We start from the raw sequence: 18683 nt of genomic DNA, 5'->3' as shown, positions 1-18683 counted from the left end.
CAATAGCAAATAAAGTATAAATGTATTTACAAACCATATAGGTAAAAGAATCTCAGAGAAAATATAAAGAAGTATAAAATCCAACAGAGATTAAGAATATTAGGAAAGTAGAATACGCAAAACGTATATAATAGTTCTGCCATTTCAACAGTTGATGTATAAGCAAAATACGCTCCTATTTAGTTGTTTCCTTTGCGTAAAACGTACACCGTGTCCTAACCAGTTGTGTGGTGAGTTTCTGGAGTCGACACTAGATGCGACTAAACTGCACCAAAAATCAGAACATAGTGAAATTTTTGGACCAATCCGATTCCATTGTGGGCGGAGCTACCCACCTCAATGCTGCACGAATTAAAGCCAATTGATTGACAAACTGTCCTGTGGCTGGTTAGCACAAACACACTGACGTGGAAGAGCCTTTTCTGCTTTATTGCGTCATGCCTGGTCAGGACACAGTGTTAGCAAGAGAAAAGCAGTACCAAAAAACAGAAGCAAGTGTGGAAGGAGAGAGAAGAAAAAAACCGAGCTAGTTGTTCTTAACGAGAGTCTTTTTAAGGCGAGGGACGAGGAAAACGGTGCCGTCCGCGGTGTGCTGAAGGGAGTATTCGTTGGGGGAGAAAGGCTTGCCCTGCTCGTCTCGAAGCATACCGAAGACCTCTTGGTACAGGGTACTCAACTGCTGTTTCATCTCTCTCAGATTGGAGCTACGCTCGCTCTTCTCCTTCTTCAATCGCTCCTTCTCCTCCTTCAGCGAGTCCAGCTCGTACTCCAGACCCACGATGTTATCCATCTTCCGCTTACGGCAGTTTTGCGCGGCGACCTTGTTCTTGCCCCGGCGCCGGATGTCTCGGATGAGGGCGAGTTGGGCCTCGTTGAGCTGGTGCTTGGACATGGTCTCGTTGAAGTCATCCACAGGCAGATTGATGATCATGTCCACGGTCAACGGGATCTGCAAGGCTTTTGCTCTCTGCTCGTCACGGGAGAGCCGGGCCTCGGAGCGTTTCTTCTGCTTGTCTTTGGTGAAGGGAGGTTTGGAAAAGCCACTGGCCTCCACCGGCTCCGTCTTTGGGTTCTTTGCTTTCATCTCCTGCTGCTCCGTGGGGGATTTCTCTGAGAGAGAAGCCTGAGCTTCGTCGGTAAGGTAAACCAGCGGGAATATCTCGGTATAATCGGACTCCATGCTTCCCGGACTACCGTCCATCTCTTCAGAGTCGGAATCACTAAAACCGAAGGATTCATCTCCGTTTAAGGACTTCCCCGGGGAGCTCATGTGAGGACTGGAGTCCAGCGACAAGCCAGAATCAGAATCTGCGAATTCCACCATTGGCTCTGGTTTTTCTGAGCTGAAGTTTCCCGGTGAAAAGCTTTGCAGATCCATTGGATTCACAGGAGGATCGTTGGAAATCTCGGCCAGTTGGTGGACCATATGTCCTCCGTCGCATGTGTTCACTTTGGCCTCCATCTCAGGATAAAACAGCTCATTAAACTCTTCAGGCCCGAACTCGGCTCCCACATCCGGGACGTTCAGACTCATCTGGCTGAGGTTGGGCGACACCATATTGCTGAAGGATCCATCATAGGTGTTGATGTATTCAGGGGGACACACCTCGGTCTGGGCGGACGAGAGATGGTCCATCCCGGGCAGATATTGGCTGTAGCTTGGGTTCTGTGCTTCTCCGGGAGGTTTTATAAATCCATCCATATGTAATGTGTCCTGCATCTGCATGTTGAGACACTGCTAAAAATACAAAAGAGAAGCATATCAACACCGTAATCCAATGTGAAGACTCAATAGGTTCACAATAGAAGTTGGGAACAAAGGATTGTTACACTTGCGCATTGTCTGGCAAAACTTGAGTGTTTCTACGCTTGATCTGCTAGGTAATGTTGTAGCTTGATGCTTCACTCCGTAGAACTCATTGGGGAATGTTGACGTGAGTCATATGAAAGGACCTTAACTTTAAACTAGGGTTGCCCCCTAATAGTCGACTAGAAGAGGCTTGGTCGACTAAGGTTTTATTAGTCGGTTAGCCGCAAAAAAAAAAAAAAAAAAACGCGCAAGCTGTAACGGACAGATCGTTAACGGCAGGAAATCCAAACATTCGCCGATCATTCTTCGACCTCAAATATGGCTTATCACTTGAAACATGTAAGTAGTTGCAACTTTACAAGTCTGCACGCTCTAATGCTAACCTAGATAAATGTGCGCTATTATTAGGCGCATAGGTGTTTACTGGCGCCGGCGCGATCACTTGCATTGAACTCCATCATTTTTGGTCATACAGATAAGAGTAATGCAAACAGTAAAGGGTCTACTCTTATTTTTTTAAACTCACAACGTTGTGCTTTTGTAAAATAATGGTGCTTTCTGTCGATTATGTCATTCAGTGAACTTGAGCGCATCACATAAATGAACCGAAACTCAGCGTATGCTTGCCTCACAGACATGAGAAATATATCTATAGAAAGCTTGAAATGTCTACTTTTAAATGAGCGTATTATGTTATCCGTATGAAATGTGCATATATGCGCGTCCACTACTGCAGAGATGACCAGTCAGCATTGTTGACTTGATCTCTGCAAACGACACTTGACACAAAAAACATTACCAATAAATTATTCAAATGTTTAGACAGTCTCCTGTTTTTTTCACGACACATTCATAATCATTATGTTTGCCTGTGCGCTGTGGCAAGCTTTGTGTGCATTTGAGTGCTGATTAGGCTATCTATTTTATAATGATTTATGGCTTATTAATATTAACGCCTGATTAGTCGACTAATGTCTTAAATGATCGACTACTAGTCGACTAGAAACATCTTTAGTCCATGGCAGCCCTACTTTAAACCTTTATGAAGTATCTGTCACACCACAGCATGAGCTCAGAGAGGGTTAATTGGTTGTTGCTCAGCGACAGAGTTTAATTGCCTTTCTAAACCACAGGTGGTATAAACCAGATTACACAAAGAAGTACCTCACAGCCTCTCTCTCTGAAAATTATGTTGAAGGGATAGTTCACCCAGACATGAAAAATCTGTCATCCTTCACTCGCCCTCATTTCGTTCCTATAAAGACTTTCATTCATCTCCGAAAACCAAACAAAGATATTTTTAATGAAACCTGGGATTTTTGTCCCTCCAAAATGGACTTCGAAAAGTCCATAAAGACATTGTAAAAGTGTGAGCACGGTTGAAATTATGTTGAGCATATTTGATGTGCTCTGTGTATTTGCATTGATCAAGGTTTATACGTGAATAAAAGCCTACATTAAATCTGTTCATCATTAATTACTTTTGCAATGTCTTTGTGAACTTTTTGAAGTGTCAAATGGACTTTTGGAATGGAGGGAAAACAGATCTTTGGAAAACAGTCTCGAGTCTCGACTAATCAAACCACGAACGACGTGCTATGAATGGCGTTCGTGGTTTGACTAGTTGAGACTGTTTTCCAAAGATGGCTCCTGTCTGTATACACGAAGTGGACTGTCTTTCTCTTTATCTTCTTATTAAACGGTCTGTACACGTACAAAGTTCTCAATGCTTCATTTTGCATGTAGGGACCCTCATTATTTTACTGTGTTCGTGTGGGGCTATTTTGAGCCTTGTTAGTGGTATTAACTAGCGATTTCTTTTTACTCATTATATGCCCCCATTACTAGCGTTATACGCTAAACAGTTTTTAGAGAGAAAACTCTTTACATTCGATTATCATGAAAACAAATCTCAGAGAACGGTTGGTACCAATGTTTTATTAGACCAAAGGTTCATTTTGCGCCGGAGTTCTCCTTTAATATACCTCGCATTTTGGCCAGTATCTTTATTTGAAACTGGAACATAATGCTTTAAACTGCAATGTACAAACAATTTTCATTTTATTCCCTGGACAGACTCCAGGGTGTTAGTGAGGTCTGGTTTAGGGTTCATACCTGCAACTCTGGGAGTGAGAGCAACTCCATCCAGGCTTGATCCAGAGAGCCTGGAAGCAAAGGATTCTGGGTAAAGACTGGGATGTTTGTGGGCATCATGAGATCTGTGGATGGTGGAACGGAGGCATCCAGGCAAGGTGGAGCTGGCTGCAAAGACAAAAGAGGAGAGAGAGAGAGAGAGACACAATTAGACTCAAGTGCAGTGACATGTATAGGTGTTGTGTTGCCAAGAGGTGTGAGGTGTTATATGGGCGATATATATATCCCGTAATTACCTGAGCTGGCTCATCTAGCGGAAAAGTCTCAGCCAGAAGCTGCATGCACTCATCGAATGACAGGGCATCACCTTCGTGTCCTGCGAAAGCCCCATTCTGCAGGTACACAGTCAAATAAAAGCATTGCATTTACACACACAGCAGGACACAAACAAGCAAACAAATGCATTTTTTAAACAAACAATTATTAACAAAACATCTATTATCTCTGGTTACTGGTAAAGTGGATTGTGTAGATGTGGGTGTGCTCTGGATTTTTTTTCGGTAAATTTAATTATGTGTGCTCTGGATGCATTAATGAAAGGTTTTATTAATGTTTTTGCCTTAATTCTAATTTTCTTTTTAATTGAATGGGATGCCTGCAACATGTTATTTTCCTGTTTATCTTGCTGTACCATTGGTAATGTTGTTGGATTCGGAATCACTTTTGTTGAAACATTGCAATGTAATGTTAACATAAAACAATGTACCCAGAGTTAATGCTGAAACAAAATTTCAACAGCACTTCAGTGGTACTTAAACATGAATACATAATAATAAACTTGAATAAAAATAACACCTGTCCAGCAGTTGAGTCACATTTCTTTTATTTAATAGTTTAACACAATCAATGACAAAAAGATACAAAAGAGCATTCTTAAAAAAGTAAAAGTGGGACAAAAATAGACAAGCATTACAACCTTTAAAAATATAATTAGTTTCAGAAAAATGATGTAATTATAACTACAAGTGATCCAATGGTTCAGGTTTTAAAAATCTGTCTTACATCAGACGACTGCCTCTTTTCCTCTGGGTTCTCTGAAATCTGAAAAAAAAACATACAAATTGTCATACAAAGTCACATTCAGAAATGTTAATTCTGTTTATTTAATCTATTGTAAATCTGTTAATGCTTCAATAGTGCGGTTTCTACAAATGGAAGTGCTATGGCAGGGCTGTCCAATCTTTCCAGTTGAGTTTATCTCGAGCCCTATTAAACACACCTGGAGCAGCCACACACAAGGTCATTAGATCACTGATAACGTCCAGGCCTGATCTTAAGGAAGGGACGTGAAGATTATTCAACTACTGTATGTCTCAGCTCATGTTCCATGAAACTGCTTAGAATTCAAGTATCCCAAGCTTATCTTGTAGAACAAAAGAGCTTAGGTTTTTCCAATGACCATTTCTTTAAAGCTGCTTATGTAGACCTTAAACTCTTTTAATATCACAGCCATGTCAGTCAATTTTCTCACAATATATTTTTGTGATTGCATTTCAGTGGGAAAAGGCTAAAAACTAAATGGAGATTGGTTACATCATTCATATTCCTGAATCTGTATTAAATGTGAGGGATTACCTGATAAAGCAGTGTTCAGGGAGCAGGAGAGGGCCAGAGGTCAGGTGATTATGCTGTCGATGTCAGCATTATCAGGACGCTGCTTCTCCATCCTCATCTGCCTCACTCACTCCTAAAGGCAAGAAGGCAAGGTGCTGTGCAAGCAGAGTAATGATGCAAGACATGCGCTGCGTCTGAAAGCGGTGGGTACTACATTCGACCGTTCAAAAAGGTCGTTTTTCATCTAGTATGAATGTGTGTGGGTTATGAATGAATTTCGGACGTACTCCATCCGCCATTTTGTTACTGTCATGTGACCTTCACTGTCATTCATAAATCCTCTCCAATGGCCTCATGGGATAGTATAGTGTCCATCGAATGCGCACTTCAGAATCTCACTGGAAGTAGTAGGTCATCCGGGGACTTTTCGCCTACTGTTTTTTCAAATACCATGCATTCAGACATACTACTCTCCCTGCTGAAAAACCCAGCATTGCTGGTCACCACCATAAGGTATGTTTTGCATACTGGGATGAGCATGAGATGCTGGATGATGGTTTGCTGGTCCCCAACATGGGATGCTGGTTTGCTAGTTCCCAACATGGGATGCTGGTTGCTGGTTTGCTGGTCCTCAACATGGGATGCTGGATGCTGGTTTGCTGGTCCTCAACATGGGATGCTGGATGCTGGTTTGCTGGTCCTCAACATGGGATGCTGGTTGCTGGTTTGCTGGTCCTCAACATGGGATGCTGGTTGCTGGTTTGCTGGTCCTCAACGTGGGATGCTGGTTGATGGTTGTCTAGTCCTCAACATGGGATACTGGTTGCTGGTCTTCAACATGAGATGCTGGTTGCTGATTTTCTGGACCTCAAAATGGGATACTAGTTGCTGGTCTTCAACATGAGATTCTGGTTGCTGGTTTTCTGGACCTCAACATGAGATGCTGGTTTGCTGGTTCCCAGCATGGAATGGGGTTGATGGTTTTGGTTTTGCACGCTGGGACCAGCTTGGGAAGCGCGTGTGCTGGTGGACCAGCATATGTTATCTTCTGGGTGCTGGTATGATCCCAGCAAGACCACAACAAAACTAATGTATGTGTTACACATCACGTTTTTTGTGTGTGTTCATAATTAAAGAAAAGACCAAAACAATTATCCTATTAATTGAAATAATTTAATAAAGAAAAAAACATGTTGCAGGTTGTTTATTGGTACACAGCATTGATCATTTAACACTGAGGATTTTACTAAGTTTTCATATGGTCCTAATCTATAGTAAAAGTAACACTGAAGCAATGTTGCAGTTATTGAAATAAACCAGATTCACTCTACAAGTGATGATTGAGTATTAGACACCTGCGGTTAACAAGCAGAATCACTGAAGATAAGAGGAACAACAAGAACAGAACAAAGAGAAGAGGCAAGCAAAAACACATCAACTTCAACCTACAGCCTTAGATTAAATAAACTGCAAATAAAATCAAATCTCACCAGAGGATGCTTAAACAACTCCAAAAACATCATCAGCATGTTCTATTATTATAAACCTGTTTGGCTTTATTTCTTTCATATGGTATATGTATAAAGGTCGTTGAAGTCTGTTTGAAGTCACCATTGTGGTGATCAGTGTTCCCTTTAGTTGGCCTTTAATTTTCTTTCAACAATTGATGAAAGTCCATGCTATCACTATTGTCTACAATATTTCATGCTACAGCTTTTTTTTTACAGACTGACAGCTGGATTTTGACACAAGTCAATGTCCCATTGAAAGAGCTCCTCTCATAACCCCTGTCATTGAACAAACTGCTTATGATTATGCTGTTATTTGGCATTTTTCTTTGTTTTCATATCTCTAAATGTTTTTTGTTTTGTAATGTACACAAGCTTCTTTTTTTTACTGATTTGTGTACAAAATCCTTTTAAACAGTAGACAAATCCTTTGATCCTTTGAAATGTTTCACCAGTTTGAATGTTTACTCTGATCTTCAAAACTTCAGATGACATTGATTAATAATGGTGAACCAGCTTCACGAGCTCTGTTTGGGGGGACTGTTGACACACTGTTTTCTGGTCTAAACGGGAACTCTAATCAGAAATTTCCTAATAAACATTACTAAAGCCAGTAACAATAGAAATCAAACACAAAAACCAAGCATGCAAAACAAAGGAATAGAGAAATAATAAAGTAAATGTTTGAAATTGTGCCAGAGAGAAGTCGTGTGAATATTTCAGGTGGTTCAGCAAACAATACTTCAGTACGCACCTGTGTTTTCTCTCTAATAAGGAAGAATCAATTAGACTACTAAGAACGGCACGTGCAGAACCAAAAATGGGTGTTTCATAGCGGCCGTTTACACTGTTTTCAAAATAAAACAGAAAACTTGTGCGTTTTGGCCGTTCACAATGGCATTTTGGGGGCCTGAAAATGCTAGCTTATGAAAACGGGCTTCAAAGTACACATTTTTGAATATGATACAGTTATTGTTTCCATGTAAACTACAAAAACGCGAATTTGGGAAAACATGGGTATCTTTAAAAAGTGACCTCGCCAACTACTGGCCTGGCATGGATAATAAAGCATTTTTAATAGTTTTCGCGGATCCGTGTGAACGGGGATCATTTTGACAACGTTGTCGTCTCTTCGCGAAAAGGCAAAACTTTTCAGTTTTTAGTACATCGTTGTCATGTAAACGTGCCCTAAATCAGTGAGCATTTCCAAACTACAATTGCTGTTCTTCATCCGCTTTACTGGAAGGGAACCCCTAAACCAAACCCCCAGTGGATTACAACAAATCGGGTACAGCGTTGAAAATGAAAACGCCCCGCTGATTGAGGAACAGCACTAGCTTTCCACAGAGATACACTTTCATGATTTTGTGCTCAAGCACAACAAATCAATAGGTGTGTTTGACTCGAAGTGGCGCTGCTCAGACCGATCGCTGTATGACAATAAAGTACAGCGAGAGCGATTCAGAAGCATACAGAGCCATCTGCTCTTGAACTAACTGAGCTAACCGATATTGAACGAACACCTAGTGTTAGTTCAATTTCACTGTCACCTCCAATGTGTGCTGATCCAACATACTTTAAACATTGAAATGTCAATCTCAACCAAAAGGATGCTTTGGATCAAAACTCAACATTGTATCAATGTCACCTTGCTATCTGGGCTGCTATCAAAACCCTAGAATTCAATGTGATATCAAACATTTCTCATCAAATGATCTGAGCTACTGCATTACAATCATTTTATATGCGTAAACTCTTACTGTTTGTCAACCATTGTCTCATATTTGTCTATATTAATCTCAATAGGTACGGTTAAGGCCTGTTCTCACCAAGAAAAATAACGGCCACGCCACAGAACGATAACATTGTTTATTATTATAACTGTCGTCTGCCACTTTAAGTGCTTGAGTTCTTTAATGTCTTAATGGATTCTGATTGGCTGTCAATGTTTTTATTGTTCATCAGCTGGAAAAAACATCTAAAAGTGATTCCAACGTGCCGTTATCGTTATTCTTCACTATTCTCGTGTATTCAAATCTTATAGCTATCGTCATTGGTGTGAATGAACCTTTAGCCGAAAAATAGTAGGCAGTTTGCTCTATAATTTCATGCCACGGTTATGCAAGGAAAACTCACTCCGTACAAGATTTAAATCACGTAGTGCATCTGCGAAACACAAATGTGCCCGACCTCCTCGGGGAAAAGTAGGTGTTTAGTGTCCCATCCATGTTGTGTTGGGATTGTTTGTGTTTCCATTTCGTAGAATTGCGTGTACCTCCCGAGTTCCTGTAATTATGCCATTGTGGCAGTTACCAAGCAACCAGGCAGCTGCACCCAGTAACATGAGCAAGCACATATGTGTGTGTGTGTGTGAGCAAGGCCTGTGGAGCACCTATGTGCGTGTGTGTTTCTATCAAAGGTCTCATGGGATGGATTTGTGCATGCATGTGCGTACCTGTGTGATTTCTCCATGAGTCGTGTTGGTCTGCGCCGAAAGGCTTCGAGGCACGAACTCTCCGGTCTCCTCGTCCAGCTGGAGTTGTGCGAGTAAAGCTTTCTCCTGATCCTGCAAACGCTGCTGTTGCTTCTCCTCCTCCTGCTCACGCTGCCGGCGCAGCTCCACCTCCTTCTGTCTGAAGCTGAAGTCGAACACTTCCCTGCCCGCTCCCAGGTCCACGTCCTGCCTCCACAGGATATCTATCAGATCCATGTCCTACAGAGAAGAAGAGAGACGGGATGAGATGCAGCACACACACACACACACACACACTCCTGACCACACCCTGCCTGCCGAGCCCGGCCCTCCTCAGATACACACACACACACAATGCCATCGTCAATGCAACGACAAGACAGGATGAATAATACATGCTGCTTCTCCTTTTTCATCCCATCTCTGGGAAATACCAAATCACACACACACACACACACACACACACACTCAGTTAGTGTGACTATTAATGTTAGTGGCAGATTTAAAGGTCAGATGAAAAATCAAAAAGCAAGGCCACTGGAAAAAAACATTCATATTTCTGACCTTCAACTAAAAACAGCTAAAAAAAAAAAAAAACATGTGGTCTGTATGTGGGAAGTTGACATGTCCTGTGTGACGTGATATATATCTAAAAATAGTTTTTTTTCTAATTATTATGCATGCTCAGATTATTTGACAGACTACATGGGATATTTATTCTTTGAAAAATGAATTTGTCACACTGCAAGAGTGTTTGAAATCACTAGTGAATGCAAAATGTGTTTAAAAAGGAACAAAAATGGTGAGCAGTCAGAGCATGTCAAATATAGCTACTGTTTTTCTCAGACATTTGTGGTCATGTTTTACAGTACATCAAACACCATTTACATTATATTCAACTATTTATGTAGCTCTTCTGGTTACCACACTTCTTTTTAACTGCACACCACAAAGTGTAATTTTATATTTTGTGGTAAAACTCTTTCTAGAGAAGTGCATTACTAAGCTCTGGAGGAGTGACCAGCGGCTTCGACCAATCAGCAGCGAGAATGAAACGCCACCCGCCATGTTGTTTTAACTACAGAGATCAGGGTGTTTGTCACATACAAGGACAGAGAAGAGAAAATATCGTACGCGTCCTTGCCGCTGGCGTGTTGACGTGACATTGGAAGACCAACAGAATAATAAGATAGATGTGTGTACATTGAATAAGATGTATTAGGCCTGCTTTCTTCTTTCTTTTAATGTTTCTATTATGTGCAGATGTGGACCCGGGTTATTATAGTTAACTAGAACTATCACCATAACAAAAACATTCATTACTTGAAATAAAATAAACTTTAACTGAAACTAAACCCTTACAAGGTAACATTTCTCATTTTTATTTAGCTTAACTTTATGTACTAAAAAACTGGAACAAAAATGAATAGAAATTAGATATAAACTATATTTAAAAACTGATGAAAATGACAAAAACACAACAAAATAACTAAAACTTTGACTAAAAGTAAAATAACAGGAAATATATAAAAAATAAATTCTAAATATTAATAAAAACTATAATAGTATCACAAGACACTATTGCTTAAGTTTTTTAGTTTGGAAAACTTCCAAAGCATAATTGAAAAAGCCAAAGCATAATATCACTCTTTTTACGCCACTACATGTCAAAATATATGATTCCCTGTTTCTTCTAACTGGAGAAACTTAAATCGACATTTTAGTAAATTGAAGTTTATATAAACAAAAAATATTAAATGTGTTCATCCACTAACCTTCCCTCCTGACTAGTGCTGGGTAATAAACATGGTTCATCGATTAATACTTTTTATATTTAATAATTAAGTACATTTAAAAAAAATCAAGCACTTTAACACAAGCTCTTGATTTAACTACATGGTCCAGCACTGATGATGTGTGACGAGTCATCAGTTTAGCGTTTAGCTTGTTTAAAGGTAGCATTGTTAATATGACTGACTAATAGTGTTGAACTAGTCCAGCGAGGAGTCCACCATCTCTGATGCAATATATGTGTTTATTAATAGATAGACAAACCTTAATTACTGTAAACACCTAAAAAACAACTCAATTAGCACGTTTTTAAACCCGGGTTCAGAATCAGACATTAGACGTCACACAACCATCATCACTGGTGATAAATCGATTTATTGACAAATTAATTTTGCAATATAGGGCCATTTGGAGATTCATCTGTAACCGTTCCAAAACCTTCTGACAGGCTTGCCAAAATATAATGCACATTTCCTGTTTTCAAGTTAAGAGTAAAATACATTTTGGATAAATATTGTACGTTTGTTTAATTGCAGCAATTTTGCTTTTGTCTCATTGGCCAATAAATTCATTAAAGTGTTAGTTCATCCAAAAGGGACAATTCTGTCATAATTCGAACCTGCAAGACTTTTCATAATCGAAACAAATAGGAATATTTTGCATTATTCTCTCATCCTCTTTTTCCATCCATTGAAATTCCACTGAACTAAAACTTTCGAGTAGAAGTAATATGAAGCTGTTTATGTCTTCTGGAGAGACACGGTCACTAATATGGTATGAACGGTTTGATTTAGGCTTTAATTTGCATATACATATTGATGAGCGCACATGCGCACATCAAATATGGTAAACGGAAGCTAAAACTGCGCGTGTGACACATAACAACAAAACTCATTGGTTCTCGCGCATGTTTGAGCTTCGTTTTACCATATTTGGATTAAACCACTCGATTCATATGGATTTATTTGACAATCTCTTTATGAAGCATTCAAGTTTTGGTGGAATGGAGCCACAGAAATATCCCAGGTTTCATTTTAAATATCTTAATTTGTGTTTTTCGAAGATGAACGGAAGTCTTTTAGTTCAGAACGATGTGATGTGATGTGTATGAGTTTTAATTTTTGGGTGAACTGTCCCTTTAAATGGTCTGCAGCCTCTCCGCACTCGAGCTCGTCGACAGCGGTACATTACGATCCTGCTCAAATATTATACATCATCATATGAGACATTTCTAAATGCTGGTCATTAAAATGCTTCCCAGGCTGAGTGGCAAAAATATTTATGAAACCTTGGCCTCAGACTTTCTTGATTGATAGTTGCAGGAACTCAAATCTTTATTATACATCGCAGTGTCTGAGATACGAGTAACTCTTTAACCTCCTCCTGCGTTTATTTACAGCGGCGAAGCTTTGCATAAACGCCTGCAGTTCTGCATGTGTGTGTCCGCTCGTGAGCTCGAGCATGTGACTCGAGAGAGACCTGGAGAAAATCAGCCTCCGATCACAAGGCCCCGGGGACTGAGCAGAGGAGAAGTGTGCACTGACAGCAGAGGAACTGAGCACTTTTGAGGAACCACTTCTCTTTTGCAATTCTGAATCGGACATCAGCATCGACATCATACGATGTTACAACTAAACACAGCAACACATCGAATCATTTTAAGTCTTTATCCAGCACACACTCGGAAAATTGCTGGGTTGATTCAACCCAACTTTGGGTCAAATATGGACAAGCCCAGCCTATTTTTAAATTGCATTTTTAACCCAACGTTTGGTTTGGGTTTGTCCATATTTGACCCAAAGTTGGGTTGAAACAACGCAGCATTTTTTAAAGTGTACAAATTAATTCCTGATCTAGTTTAAAATGATATAAAATCATGCGAATAATTCAATAATAATTAAGTGGATCAGACAGTGGCGTCAGACAGAGGCATGCAGCGACATGCCCGTCTCGCACACACACACACACACACACACACACACACACACACACACACACACACACGCTCCCTCTCTGGATGACTCCTGATAACAGACGGGGTGGAGACACAGAGATGATGAAACATCCCAACCACTAATAATAAACGGGCCGCTCTCACGAGAAGACTGGACACAACACACACACTCAAACACACACACTCTCTCTCTCTCTTCCTCCTCCATGAAGAATGTGTTTCCGACTGTTTAGTTTGGATGTTTGGATCTCTAAAGAGCCTTTTACTTTCTGACCATATCCATATGCGCATTAGGCCTACAAGAGCATATGTTATCAATCTGATGATGGCTAAGAACAAAACAGGAACCGTTTATCCAGAAGTGAAAATATTGGGGCAGGCTATTAGTGTTATTACCATAATCATCATCATCATCATTATTATTGTTATAATAAATTATTATTTTCTCTTCTTTATCATTCTTTCTCCTGTGAAACATTAAACAAGCACTTTTGTTGTCCATTCAAAATGTGGATGGTGATTTTTTTTTTCTGCAAACATGACAATAAATATCTCATAAAAGCAGTCCATACCACTTGTACACTATATTTAAAGTCCCTTAATTCCTTTTCATGACAAACCGCAAAAATAAAGCTGACATTCGGGTTAATCTTGTTAACTAAAACTATATATAGCCTATATAATATATAATAATAAAAAATAATTACAAAAATTACTAATACTAACTAGAATTAAAAAAGAAAACATGAAAAAAAAATATGAAAATAAACATTCATTAAAAAATTTACAAAAAATGTATCGTATATCAATGATAGCTACTAACACGGAGCCCAAGATTTAGTGAAAAACATGAATAATATTAGGTCTGGATGACATGAAGGGACAAATAAAGACATTTGTCGATGAACTGCTCCTTTAAAATGCAAAAGGCTCTCGGCTTTTTCCTGGAAACAGTGTTTAGTAAATATGATGTGTTTACTGGTCGCAGTGAGTGTTTTTGACCTGATGTGTGATGAAGCTTGTACATGATGAAGCTTGACCACATCACTAATTATGTTTTATATTAAACATCAGTCGAGTATTGCGTGTGTATGTTTACGCGTGTGTGAGTATCGCAGTCGCGTTAATGTCACGGATGGGATTGTATTTAGGAGTGAAAATAATATCCAAGACACACCTTCTTCACTACATAATTAATGTGTAAAAGTGTTCGAGTAATCATTATCCAGGTTAATGGAAACGGGAAACCAGAGCTGTTATTAAAACTGCAAAGTTTCCGGATGAAGAAGAGATAATTTTTCAGGCCCGTTTCACTTCCTGTTCCTCTCCAGACGGCGGGAATGTGGAATAAACCACTGCGGGAACAACAGCACCTTGTTCTCGGTTTCTTTCTTCATGCACGATTCAGTGCCAAACCGGTTTACCAGCGATTCAACACAGGACTCAAAACTCTCACTAAAGGCACAACCACTCAGTCCTTTAGTTGGACGACACGACTTTATCTTAAAGTGGCGATCGAGGGCGGGCGATAAATAAAATATTTTACAGGCATCTGACTGTATCTCATAAAAATTACTTAAATATAATCCCCATCAAAATATTTCAATGATTAATTTGGGCATCAGCACACAGTTAATCATTTTATTAATAAAACTTTATCACATACTGCCATTAGGTAGCCTATAAACACACGGCACATTAATTAATATGGTGTCACGTGACTTTAAAGCATTGACCGTTTTATATGTTTGATAAAATCTCATCTAACATAAAAATATCTTGGCATGAAAGGCTGTGAGTTTTAAATGCGTCAGATATCTGTATTAAAACAGGGATTTAGGCCTTTTCCAGCTCAGTGTCTTGACCGTGTCATCATTTTAACATGATCAACTGAATACAGCACCATGAATAAATACAAATGTTCTGTATATTTACATAGGATATAAGCTTATAAACAACAAGCTCCTACTGAATGACAACTTAAAAGGATAGTTCGCCCAAAAATATGCATGTGTGTGTGTGTTTGTTTCATAAACGTTTTCTGTGTAATCTGAATGTTTTATTCAGTGTTTGTTCATATTTACCGGTTTGCAAATAACTGCAAGAGAAGAAAAGAAAGCAAGAAAATAAAATGGCTCAAATAAAGATTGACCTTCTGTGATTAGAAATCAATTTTCTGAAGGTCAAGTGTTTGTTTATGAAAAACAATTTGTGAGAATGTTAGGCCCTGTTTTGTACACTGCAAAAAATACTGTACTTTGACCTGTAAAATGCTACAGTAAACACCTAAAGTAAAAAAATAACAAATAATTCACAGTAAAAGCATGTTTTTGTTTTTGTTTTAAAACTTATATTTCTCTTTAATTGTTTTGCTATCAGTAATGTACATTAGGGTTCATGTTCCATCTTATGTTAAATGAATGTTTATTGCTTTATTTTAGTGTCGTGTGTGTTATAATGATGGTGTTTTGCTTGTATATATATCAGTATTTCCCTATTTGACTTTCTCTTCTTCATCTGTGTTGTTAAGGTGAATGTCAGTATAAAAAGATCTCATGAAACCTTGATTCATATATTTTCATGCATTCACTAAAAACACTACTGGTCTTTTCAGCATTATGTAATGTTTGTCAAAGACAGTTCGTTATATAAAGTGCTATCAAAACTTTTTCAGTTAGGTATAAAGAATGACAGTAGCTGTGAGAGAGATTAATGTCTTAAAGCTGAGGATAACTTCTTTTACGTCAGGACACAGGGATAAAATAAACACACACATTCCAGATTGGGTCCGCCTGCTATTGTGCAAGGCGCCGGTGAGCGCGCATGCGCAGAACGCGCGAGCGCAGACGCGTCTGGATCACACGCACAAACATCACAGCGCGACGACGCACATCTCATGACAGAAGTTTAATCGAGTGCCAGATTCGCCTCACATCAATAGACATTCAGCTCAGTGAAATGTTTTCACATACATTTTTAATAAATATTCCTTCCTTTCGTTCGAGTTCAATGACTATGCAGAATTCTGGGTGAAAAGATTAGAAACGGGATGTAGGAAACGCCTTCTCTAACACGGACTATATATATAAAAATGACGTTTCAACTATTCCACCATGTAATGAGTTATAGAAATAAACAAAATAGCCTCGATTATTCTCATATTGAAACTTTAAAACACGCAAGGCTGTTATAAAGTCACATGGAAGTGATTGTAACGCGCTGGTAACACAAATATGACAAGAGCAATAAATACATCACATAAGAGGTTCAAAGGGCAGAATGATGTAACATCATAGTGAGATTACAATTAATAATTTTAGTATTATTTTAATACTATTAAAACAGACTACTACCTTGTTGTAACATTAGTAGCCTAACGCTATTCGTTATTGTAGTTAAATATTATTTACCTGTTGGCTTTGGTGCATTTTAGGCAATTCAATCTCCATCATGTCTGAGAGGAACTCTCCTCATCCGCCGTAACTCCTGAAGTGATTTATTTGTTTGTAATCCTTCACAGCGAAATAAAATATGGCTTGAAAATAAATACGTGCGATTGTCGATGCACTTGTGAAGGAAATGCTGCTGTCTGACTGAGGAGTTATGAAAATTCACGGAAAGCCCCAGTCATTCGCTGGCCCCGCCCACACTCACGCTGACCAATAGGAAGCGCTTGCTGAGCTGCTGCTGTCTACGCCCCCTTTTCTCTTTCATCTGCTGTAAACCTTCTGAATGTGAACTAGCGGAACCTTTATTTTAGCTATAACTCTATAGAGTTCTCTATAGACTTCTCTATCTTTTAAAAAAAAACTTTAACAAGTAGGCTATTCTAAATATTTATTTAAGATACATTTCAAATAAATGTTTAGAATAGCCTACTTATGTTAAAGTGTTATCAATTTGTTTTTTTATATATAAAAAACCCAATAGGGTTAATCATCGCCTTTTGTAACAACTGATCCCTGAGCGTTCCCCTTGAGGAATGTTGCAGGAACCAAAATATTGTAGGCTCTGAGAAACATCTTGATGGACAGATTGTTGCACCTGCATACTTTCTCTGGGCGGACACGCAGTCACGTACAATCAAAGAACGCAACAAAAGCACATGATTTGAACACACCTACAAACTCTCGTGACCTACATGTCCATCTGTCTGCCTGATAGCGCCACCTGCTGTTCGGCCTCAGCCTTTTAATGTCAGCTGAGCCTTTAAACGGTGAAATTAATCTTCAACCTTTTAAACCGCACTCTAAACCATTTAAGAGTTTATAATTATACAACTTTAAACTAAACTAAAGTTGAAATGTTGCTTGGGTTAAACAAATGGATGACCGATTTGGCCTGTGTGTGAATGATCTGACAGCACTGCACTGATGCATGGGGTGTTTAAAGGTTTGAAATGATCACCTGACAAAATTACTCTTGTTAAAAGATCAACTCACAACGTGACACTTCAATCAAACTGTCGACTGAGTGGAAAGTATATTATGTGTAAGGCTGTTTCATCACCTATATGGGCACTTTTGGCCCTCGGGACTTTTAAAAAGAAAACTTTCACTAGTTCATGTGATTTGCAACCAATAATAATAGCAAACTAAGAATGTCCAACAGCAGTTGTGCGTCACATGACAAATCTGTCACATTTTTCTGAAAGTTTTGTTTAAAACGATTAGGCTATAGTTAGAGGCAGGGTGATTTGTTCCAGAAATTTTTTTGTTATGTTGGTTGCAAGTCTCTTCACATCCTGATAGCAATCACTCAGGCTGCGTTTACACTTGGCATTCACATGCGATCACCGTGATCCGATCTGCTCGATCTTAGCCAATCAGGACATGGTGCGTTTATATTTGTTCACATTAAGCAGCCTCTGTATCTGGATAACCGATCGGATTTCTGTTTCCCGCATAATATTTAAATCAGGTCTGTACGTGGCACGACACCAGATTAATAGTAAAGATGATACAAATTAAACAACATCCCAATTGCTTTCACTCAGTCACTTTACTTTCATATGCAATCTCCATTAATTAGATCAAATTATATTTTTTAAAAGAAGGAATACTTCCAGAGTTGATCTTACAAAAATAACTGGGTTGATCATGTTAAACAAGTCACATCATCGATCATCTGGGTTTAAGGTTGCGTGCAATGACTATATTGACAGAAATGGGAGATTGATAAACATGCTGAAACAATAAAAACATTCAACATTTAAAACATTTAAAAATTCCGATTCAGATTATTCCTCTGGCAAGTGCAGCTCTTCATTAAGATCTCATGACTAACTGTGAGTGTACAGGCGATCGCCTCGTTCAGATAATGTTGCACAATTAAAATGAAAATGACACACATAAATAAACTGTTTTAAAGATTGACGTTTATTGTTCAAATAAGTTTAATTTCGTGTCTAAACTGCGTCTGGCCATTACTTTCTGACAG

General features: G+C 38.9%; 1 protein-coding gene across 2 annotated transcripts; it reads right to left on the bottom strand.

Annotated features, from left to right (window-relative positions):
* Positions 1-411: 411 nt before the first annotated feature.
* On the bottom strand, positions 412-16854 carry nfe2l2a (nfe2 like bZIP transcription factor 2a). 2 transcript variants are annotated; one of them, XM_056244000.1, is made up of 5 exons: positions 16655-16854; positions 9482-9739; positions 4202-4296; positions 3926-4082; positions 412-1735 (listed from the first exon to the last, which is right to left on the bottom strand). In XM_056244000.1, the coding sequence occupies exons 1-5, from the start codon at positions 16694-16696 to the stop codon at positions 527-529; spliced, it is 1761 nt and encodes a 586-aa protein (XP_056099975.1). In that variant the 5' UTR covers positions 16697-16854; the 3' UTR covers positions 412-526. The 2 variants fall into 2 exon arrangements, with proteins under 2 accessions (XP_056099975.1, XP_056099974.1); XM_056243999.1 differs by having other exon boundaries at positions 412-1738; positions 16655-16853.
* Positions 16855-18683: the final 1829 nt, after the last annotated feature.

This window comes from Rhinichthys klamathensis, unplaced genomic scaffold, assembly GCF_029890125.1.
Source record: "Rhinichthys klamathensis goyatoka isolate OS25496 unplaced genomic scaffold, OSU_Roscu_1.1 h1tg000889l_1, whole genome shotgun sequence".
NCBI classification, from domain to species: domain Eukaryota; kingdom Metazoa; phylum Chordata; class Actinopteri; order Cypriniformes; family Leuciscidae; genus Rhinichthys; species Rhinichthys klamathensis.
Note: the sequence above shows the minus strand (reverse complement) of the source record. Positions and strands in the feature narration are given on the sequence as shown.

Coding starts and splice junctions, on each gene's coding strand:
- nfe2l2a (XM_056243999.1), bottom strand. CDS start 16,696: ATGATGGAGATTGAATTGCCTAAAATGCACCAAAGCCAACAG. Junction 4,297..9,481: donor CTCATGGAGAAATCACACAG/GTACGCACATGC, acceptor GTGTACCTGCAG/AATGGGGCTTTCGCAGGACA. Junction 4,083..4,201: donor CCGCTAGATGAGCCAGCTCA/GGTAATTACGGG, acceptor CTCTCCTCTTTT/GTCTTTGCAGCCAGCTCCAC.